At 50.9% G+C, this 9692-nt stretch overlaps 1 protein-coding gene across 1 annotated transcript in view; it reads right to left on the reverse strand.

Moving 5' to 3' along the window:
- TMC3 (transmembrane channel like 3) overlaps window positions 1-6375 on the reverse strand; it is a 41776-nt gene extending 35401 nt beyond the window's left edge. The window contains exons 1-3 of the mRNA XM_043554616.1: window positions 6075-6375; window positions 4670-4816; window positions 1186-1261 (exon numbers count right to left, since the gene is read on the reverse strand). Coding sequence (XP_043410551.1) covers window positions 1186-1261; window positions 4670-4816; window positions 6075-6163 — 312 coding nt within the window. The 5' untranslated portion in view covers window positions 6164-6375. The remainder of the gene's footprint in view (window positions 1-1185; window positions 1262-4669; window positions 4817-6074) is intronic.
- Window positions 6376-9692: the final 3317 nt, after the last annotated feature.

A 9692-nucleotide genomic window follows, 5' to 3' on the forward strand; every position in this document is an offset into this window, starting at 1 on the left:
GCAGGAAAACTTGTCATGCATGGCAAGGGGAACTATCAAGGGTTTTGGAAAATAATTTATTAATATTTATCAAGAGCCAGAGCACCTGGATGGCTCAGTGGGTTAAGTGTCCAACTCTTGATTTCAGCTCAGGTCATGATCACACGGTTTGTGAGTTCAAGCCCTGCACGGGGCTCTGTGCTGACAGTGCGGGGCCTGCTTGGGACTCTCTCCCTCTCTCTCTCTGCCCCTTCCCTGCTCACACGCTCTTTTTCTCTCTCTCAAAGTAAATAAATAAACTTTAGGAAAAAAAATACTTATCAAGAGCCAAAAAGCAAATTTTACTTTTCTACAATGATTATAGTTCTGGCATTTATCCGAGGAGAGGAGTTTTCAAGGGTAGAAAAAGCACTATGTGCAAAGATAGTCTTTGCAGGGTTATTAGTAATAATGACAAATTAAAGGCAATTTAAATATACACCAGCAGACAAATAACAAATTAAGTTAATTTAACAGCAGACAAACAACCAATTGAGTTAATGTACTTGTCTGTCACGGGAGACAACGTGTGTGAAACGTTCAGAGCAACACGGAAAAATCCTTGTGTTACGGGCTTAAGTGAAAACACGTTTGTACGCTGTGATTACTCTGTGTGAAAATTATAGACTCAGGGACTGAAATGTGAGCTCTAGAAAAAGATACTATATACGAGGATGATTTTTTTCTTTGGCTTCTGAACATTTATGGGAATGGTCGCAGTGTCTCTCTAAACAGATCATCGCGATTAGATACTAAAGTTTAGCTTTAAGGGGCTGAATGGGAAAAGTAACAAACAAAAACCATAGCACTGAGTTCTCAGATAAGAGCTGGGATAGATCTATAACGTTCCCATTACAAGACACGCTGTAAATAAAACTTACACGTATGGGAGGAAGTCAGGAAAAATGCTAGATCATTCTCTCGAGGGAAGATAGCCTTTCTGGGATGAGTCAGGTTTACCCAGGGTCATGTACAAATGGCGAGTGATGGCCCCAGGGACTAGAGTCCAAGTTCTGGGACATGCAGACCCTCCAGGGACCAGCATCGCTCTACGGCTGTAACGACTGATGCGCACAGCCGATGCATAATGGCAAGCACAGTGTCACGCACCTTCCTGGCCCCGAGGCCACAGGGAGGGGTGGGATCGCCATGCGTACACGCTCTCACCTCTGCACCTGCCGCTTGGTATCCTCGGGTCCTGGTCAGCCTCCCTTCGAACTTCAGCACAATCTCCTTCGCTCGCCTGAGACAAGAGAGCGATGACAGTGAGCACAATTTTGGCACCGCTGGAATCGTGGCGAAACGTGTGAAAGCGTGACAGGAGCAGGTGGCCAAACGTGAGGGACAAGATACTGCGGCAGGGAGCCGGCTATGAAAACACGCGAACCGTTCATTTCCTGGCTTCCAGCGACCAGAGGGCTCCCTTACCAAATAGATTCCGGAAAACAAAACAAAACAAAGCAAAACAATTTAAAAGGATACATTTACAGAAAATGATGAGCTAATGCCCAAATGAGTTGCAACTGAATTTCTTTTTTTTAAACATTTTTTAAAAAATTGCACCTATTTTGAGAGAGCGAGCGTGTGAGCAGGGGAGGGGCAGAGAGAGAGGCAGAGAGAGAATCCCAAGCAGGCTCCAGGCTGTCGGTTCAGAGCCCGGCATGGGGCTCGAACTCAGGAACCACAAGATCACGACCTGAGCCGAGATCAAGAGTTGGACGCTTAACGGGTGTTACCCCCCTGGGCGCCCTACAACTGAAATTCTTAAAGCCCTCCCCTGATTCCGGTTGTTGGCCGGGAATCGTGAGCATTGGAAGTCCCGGCAGCGGGTGCTAGCACCTCGGCCCCTCGCTTAACCTCGGCGGCCGCTCCCTGCAGCCCTCGCGTCTGGAATTGAAGGTCAGACCTAGTTTCGGAGAGCCCGCTTCAGGGAGGGGGTCGTGGGTGTCTGGCTACCGCTGCGTCTTCCCTCCCGCAAACAAACTACTGACACACGCTGACCGGTGTGGTGGGTTGACCCGATGTCTCCACCTACATGATTCATCCCTGCAGTGGACCGAAGTCCCCGGGATGGACGGTCAAACCCACACCTAAATGAACAGCGGGGTTAGACAATCCCCGTTGGCACTAATGGGGCGGACGGGAGTCGAGGACTCTTGGGCATGAAGGTCACCTTCGAGGCCACCTCGTCTGACGCTGCGCTGATGAGACCCTCGTTATCCATGACCAGCCCCCTCCCCTTGACTGTGCTCGGTGCCTCTTCAGAGCCCCTCGACCTTCAGTCTGCCCGGCTCGCTGGTGAGGAAGGTCTCGCACACGCCTCTCAACAGCCGTTTAGCGGCCCCCTCCCCGGTCCTGAGTCCCTCCCTGAGACCCCAGGAACTGGCTGACTCCCTTTTCCGAGCGAAACATGACCGAACTGGAGCATTTGCTGGGATCTGGAGCCCGGTGCCCTTGTTGTGATCGCCCCATCAGCCCGGCCCCGCCAGCCAACGCCCTGGCTTCATTCCGGTCAGGACCAGAAATGCAGGCAAGGGTGAAGGTTGACGCCCGGCCCTGCAGAGCACCTAAAAGATAGAGGCCTGTACAAGTGACATCATTTATCTCATCTAATCATTTATCATTTTCTTCCTGCAGACATTTTCTGCACACTTCCTTGGGGCAAGCAGACTGGGGCACACAGGCGCGTGAAACGGAGTTGTTGTCCTGGAAGTCACCCCCTCTCTAATAGCGTGAAAGACACCGAAAGCCACAGTAACGGAGGGCGACAGGGTGGGCCGGGCACTCAGGAACCAGGGGGGACCGAGCTAGCCTGGCCCCGTTAGGGCGCCGGCCGCTGGCTTCCCTGCGAGGTGAACAGACCCGTCCTCCCCGACAGGTGGCTGTTGCCCCAGACCCAGCCGGGACCCCTGCCCTTTTCCGCGTCCGCCTCGCTCCCTGGGTCCCCACGCGGTCAGGCTTCGGTGGCCTCTGTGCTTTCCAGACGCCTCAGCGGGTCCAATTAGGGAGGCATGCATCGCTCTGGTAGCTCCTGAAGGTGACGAGGGAGGAGACGCGCGGGTCCAGGGGATGATCTATGGAGGTGCTCGGAGGACCAGCCTGTCTGAGAGCCTGACCGCCTCCGCCCCAGGCAGCGCCGTGTGGCCCGGCCGCTGGCCAGGCGTCAGGGCGGAGGGCCCGGATTTTGCCCTTTGGCTCGGGAAGTGTATCGGCTGAAAAGTTATCATTTGCTGCGCTCTGCCTGCAGGTTAAAATGGCTTAGGCTCTTACTGGTAATTAATGGTTATTAATTACTGATTACTAATTACTACTTCCTCCCACTAACCATCAGCCATCAATCCTTAACAGCGTTTCTGTACGACTTTTAAAAATCCGGATACACGTGCCTCTCTCTCTCTCTCTGCCTCTCCCCATGCGCACGCTCTCAAAATAAATAAGTAAACTTAAAAAAAATGGTGGGGGGGGGAAGGGGCGCCTGGGTGAGTCAGTCCGTTAAGTGTCTGATTCTTGATTTCAGGTCAGGTTGTGATCTCACAGTTCCCGAATTGGAGCCCGGCCTCAGGCTCTGCGCTGACGGTATGGAGCCTGCTTGGGATTCTTTCTCTCTGCCCCCCACCCCCCACCAGCTCTCTCTCTCTCTCTCTCTCTCTCTTTCTCTCCAAATAAATAAATAAATAAATAACTTTAAAAATTGTGATACAACACATGACTCTTTCTTTCTTTCTTTCTTTCTTTCTCTTTCTTTCTTTCTCTCTCTCTCTCTCTCTCTCTCTTTCTTTCTTTCTTCCCTCCTTCCTTCCTTAGAACTGAGAAGGTTCTAATCCTGTCCACGCAGGGTGCCTGCTGGTCAGGGCTACTGTCTGTTTCTCCGGGAAGGTCCACTTGACAGGTCAGGGGAGCTCATTAAGGCCATTCGATTAACCCCCTCTGCTGTGCTCCCGGGCATCGGCATCATCAATCAGTCCTCACTGGTGGGGCCTGACCGCCGGGGACCAGAGACAATGCGAGTCACTTGCCCGGTTCACCTCGTTTAACCCCGGAACAGGGGTCAGTGAATCTTAACCTTCAGTATGTGACGGAATCTGCTAGAATGCCTGTTAAAAATCCTGGGCCCCTCCCATCGTGGTAGGGTCCCCTCCCTAAGGAAAAAAAAAAAATTTCAAGGTAACCTGGCTCTGTGCCTGCATCATAACCTCCCTCATGACCTTGTAACATGAGACCATTTAATCAGGCTGCGTGTGTGTGTGTGTGTGATCATATACGGGAGACAAAGAAGTAGAAAATATATAAAAAAAGAGTCCACATGGCCACGCCGGTGAAAGTAATGTCTATTTTCAGTCTGGCTCATACACTTGTCTCTGCTGAGTCTGGCCATTTTGTTCACGTCTCCACACGATGCTAAGATCTAGCGTTTGCAAGGGAGGTAGAAAACCACACATTCTCCACCAGCACGCGCACACACGCACACACACACACACACACACACACAGGAACTGGCCACCTGGAGGCACCCGTGGCTTCTCAGAGTCACGTCTGGAACGCCTGGTCACCACCGTCAAGTGGGTCTCAGTGCTCATCCCCTTGGGTGGGACCGGGCGGCCTCGTGGAAAACACACCGACGATAATCAGTAATGAGAAGGGAAGCCCCTACCTCAGTGCTCCCAGCTTCTGCCTCATGGTCCAGGGTCTGCAGCGAATGTTTGCCATGAGATCTTTCTGGAACTGAATATTCTGGAAGATTTGTTCTGGATCATTGCTGTCCCCTGTTTCATCAGCATTAAAGCTGTCGTCCAACTTGCTGAATGGATCAGGACATTAAGGAGGAAATCTGATTAGTAGAATTGCTTCCAGCAAGGACCTTGCCCAGGGTACATTCCACATCTCGCTGCCCCGGGGTCATCTGTATGAAGTTTCTATGCGTGGAGGGATGAGGGACCCAGGGAGGAAGAGAGAGAAGGTGGCGGTCCTGGCAGCCACCGAAATACGTGCAGTGGAGCCTGTGGCTTTAGTGGCTCGGGAAAAGAAGACGGTTTCGCAGCGTGAAATCTATTATCAGAAGACATCACACCAAGAGACAAGAGGGTGCTTATGAACAATTCCTGAAGAGCACCATCGTTGTGGGCAAAACAATTTCTATTTCAGGCTGATTGAAATAGCTAATTTTAAAGACGGGGCTCCTCCTTGTCCCCCAACTCTGGAGGTGAAATAAAGAGAAACCCAACGTTGTCATCCGGAGACCCTCCCCGCGTTCCTGCCTCTTTAAAACGGAGAGGCAGGACAGTCAGCGATTTCTTTAAGCAAGAGTTTAGCCAAGCGGATTTACGTGGGCAAGTCTTTCAGGGAAACGGTGACTCCGGAGGAGAACAATTTGTCAACGTGTAGCAACGCTTATTCCCCCTAACAATTAAATCCGAGGTGACTTCTCAGGAGGAGGGAAAAGAGTCTTCTGCGACAGCAATTTGATCAATGATGCGCTTAGAAGTAAAGAGAAAATCATTCTTTTGCTTTTCGCTAATTCCGACGGTTTTCATTTACCCCCAGGAGGATTTCCTTCAATTTCTCCAAACTGATGGAGGTTTGGATATACCTTTATAAATATTTAACAAACTGATGGAGGTCTTAATATACCTTTATAAATATTTAACAGATTCCAACGGCACTCCCTCACTTCTCCCTGGCCTGAAGCCTGTGCCAACAGGCACCTTATTTATTATGATGGATGTATTGCCCACTCCCTCTTGACATCGCAGATTGCGTAAACAGACAGAAAACAGAGGGCGCACGCCCGTGGGTTCGGCCGGGTTGGGGGACGCCAAATTCGGGTCCCCCGGTCCGCCGGCAGGTACGGTCGCCTCCCTCTGGGCATGGAGTCGAGATGGCTAACCCGGGTGTGGAGAGCCCAGAGAAAGGAGTTTGGGAGTCCACTCTCAAGGAGAGGGGGACGGAGCGGGGTCTTGGCACTCAGGTCGGACGCAGGCAAGGCTGGGGGTGACCCAGGCTTCCCTTCCTCAGCACACCTGCGTCCTCCTCCCTGCGGGTGGGGGACACCAACTCACCCGAGCAGCAGGGACTCCTGGTACAGGCAGCGCTGGCCGGTGTTTCTCCGGATGCTTCTGTGGCGCTGGGACGCCCTGGCGGGCTTCATGGGGGCTGAGCCGTTGCCAGTGACCCCCCGGGGCCGGCAGGGTCCCAGGGAAGCAGCGGGGGGGGGGAGGTCTGGGCCACGGAGGTCTCCCGGGGGGAGCCCCTCCTTGCCCTGCCTCCTGATCTCCGGAGCAGGACTGCGACCGTGCAGCTGGCACCCGGCGAGGAGGCCAGCTGTGCGTGTGTGATGCGAAGGCGCCTGCCGCAGCGCGATTGGCCGGAGTCTGGGCCGGCAGAGGCGGCTGGCTGGGCCGGGCTGAGCCAGGGCTCATTAGGTGCCCCCCCCCCCCCCCCCCCCAGTGATCACATCTGCGACCCCTCGCGCCCAGACGGGCCGCAGTGGTTTGCACAGTGCTTCGTCCCCATCCCCATGACTGGTGTCCACCAAATAATTAGGGAGAAGGCAAGGCATGGCTTAGGGCTTTCCGTGTTTACGTCTCGAGAAAGAGGCTCAGAGGGGCGCCCGGGCGTCTCAGTCGGTCCGGCACCGACTTGGGCTCAGGTCGTGCTCTCGCGGTTTGTGAGTTCGAGCCCCACGTCGGGCTCTGTGCGGACGGCCGGGAGCCTGGAGCCTGCTTCGGATTCCGTGTCTCCCTCTCTCTTTGCCCCTCCCCTGCGCGTGCTCTGTTTCTCTCTCGAACGTAAATACACATTAAAATTTTTTTTAACGTTTAGAAATCAACATTTTTGAAAAATTAGTCCAAAAATTGCGACGAATGATTCACATCAAAAGTAGTAATTCTTCCTATCTAATTATCATAATATATGATTGGATACTAAAAATAGGTAATATGTTCAGATTAATCCATTTTATTTCGCCATACAGTTAAGCAAAATGATCTCAATAAATCTGAAAAGCAAATCACTGGTTTGCACTAATTTGTTTTAATAAATCCCCATGGAACCTCAAGATTTGCTATTACCTCTCTCTCTACTCCAAAAAACCACAAATACACACACACACATATAAATATAGAAATAAATACATAAATACACACACACACACATATATGCAAAGAGGAGACAAAACGATCAAAATGTTAGTTGCACAGACAGCTTCAGAAAAAGCAGGATAGAAAAAATCTTTGAAATGCTCAGAAATAATACCTATAGGTAAAGATCTCTCAAAAAATGCCAAAAAAAAAAAAAAAGCCAGGGGACTAACAATAATCTTACTTTTTTTTAAGATTCTTTTTTTTTAAATGTTTATTTATTTTTGAGAGAGACAGAGAGACAAAGGCAGAGAGAGAGAGAGGGAGACACAGAATCGGAAGCAGACTCCAGGCTCTGAGCCGTCAGCACGGAGCTCGATGCGGGGTTGGAACCCACGACCGTGAGATCGTGACCTGAGCCGAAGTCGGACGCTTAACCGACTGAGCCACCCAGGCGCCCCTCCAATTCTTACCTCCTTATTATGAAACTCTAGGGAGCCTCTTAACCTCTCTCCAGCCCAGCATTATCGTGCCGATTGATGTGGCCACACTTAAGAAGCATAAAATGTAAGAAAATCTTAATCTGATGATTATTAACATCACGCTGAAATATTTCTGCGCAACATGTCATTATTTCTCAAACACAGTTGTAAACGGTGTTGGGGGAAAAGTAAATAGATAGAAAGCAAATGTTAGCGACTAGTGAATCCAGGTTGGGGGTCAGCGATATCCGTGGTGCTGTTCTCTCAACATTTCTGTAGATCTGACTTTTCTCAAAGTGCAGAAAAAACAAAAAAACAGATAAGATGTTACAGCTGCCTCTCCCGGACTCCTTTGCGTGAACATAGACAAGCTTCTTACTCTAAGCCTCTTTTTTTAATGTTTCTTTATTTTTGAGAGACAGAGACAGAGCATGGGGGGGGGGGCGGGCAGAGAGAGAGAGAGGGACACACAGAATCGGCAATGCCAGCCCCCCCTTCTTGAGGTCAGCAAGTTTTCTTTCACCTTTGCATTTTGCAAGAGAGACATTTCCATTTTTGAGACATGTTTGCATGCCCGGGAGATTGTTCTAGGGAGTCTAAGGCCTTTTGTCTGAAGTCTAGAAATGCCTTTGGGGTCTGGGAAACGTCATTCGGGGTGGACGCCCTGGAAATAGATGTTTTCCAATTTTCCGAGTCACGGCTGAATTCGTTGAGACGTGAGAGTGCGTGTTCTTGGTGGTGGTGAATTCCTCATGACATCAACAGCTGCCTGTAAGTTTGAGACTGAGCAGACACCCTGAGATTTCCATTGGGGGTCACGTGACGGTTGCTCCTGCGGGAAGCTAAGGGGGGACTGTCACCGGCCCACGGAAGCCCTTCCGAAGGGGAGCTGATCACCGGGTGGGATGCCCTTGAGACACAAATTATAGAGCCGTCCTGGGCTTCTCGGTTCGTGTGCTTTGTCAAGGACAGACGTGCATTTTTGCACAGGACCGCATCGAAACGCATCCACCGCCCTCAGACCTGAAAAAGGAAATCGAACTTTCTCCAAGGCTGGGAAAGATTCCTTGTCAAGCAGCCACTTAATCGTTGGCTGCGGTTTCTCCTCTAATGATTTTTAGATTGTATTTACCCGGATATTCGGGGACTTGAAGAAAGTCCAGCAGAGCTGTCTCTGGGGGTGGGACAGCCTCCTGCGAGCGGTTCCCCCACACCCCTGCAGAGACACTGCATCAGTCAACGGATGCAAGCCCCAGGAGCATCTGGGGCTGGGCTGAGCGAACAGAGCACAGCAGGTATGGGACACAGCGTCTTCGTCGTATGTGGACCTACTGCCCAACTGCCAGGTTGGCCGTGTTCCTGCTTCGGTCCATGGGTGATCTTTTTAAATCCTCTCTTAAAAAAAAATTATCTTCATTCCACACCCCCCCTTCAATTTCACTGATGGTCCTTTTCATCTTTTGACCCATCGTTTCTTGCTTTGTAACGACCTTTAACAATCCTCTTTCTGAAAATGCAAAGCAATTTCTCCCTTGACATTTCCTTGACTGGCCCCAAACCAGACTTAAAAATGGACAAGCCCTCTGCTTCCCGCTTTTTTTCTTTTAGTGTTCTGTCTCCTTCTGTGAGGGTAAAGCATATTTTCGTGGGCCCACCCCATCTCTGTTTATTTTTCAATGAGGAGAGTTCACATTTGCCCGTGTGTGCCCAGAAACAGTATTCACACGTGAAACCTCTTCTTTTTAAAAATTTTTTTTAACGTTTATTTATTTTTGAGAGAGAAAGAGACACAGTGCAAGTGGGGGAGGGGCAGAGAGAGAGGGAGACATGGAATCCGAAGCAGGTTCCAGGCTCTGAACTGTCATAACAGGGCCCGACGCGGGGCTCGAACCCACGAACTGTGAGATCATGACCTGAGGTGAAGTCGGACGCTCAACCGACTGAGCCACCCAGGCGCCCCTATTTTTGAGAGACAGAGAGAGAGAGAGAGAGCAGAGGAGGGGCAGAGAGAGAGGGAGACACAGAATCCGAAGCAGGCTCCAGGCTCCGAGCCGTCAGCACAGAGCCCGACACGGGGCTCGAACCCACGAACTGTGAGATCATGACCTGAGGTGAA

This window comes from Prionailurus bengalensis, chromosome B3 (assembly GCF_016509475.1).
Source record: "Prionailurus bengalensis isolate Pbe53 chromosome B3, Fcat_Pben_1.1_paternal_pri, whole genome shotgun sequence".
Classification (NCBI taxonomy): Eukaryota; Metazoa; Chordata; class Mammalia; order Carnivora; family Felidae; genus Prionailurus; species Prionailurus bengalensis.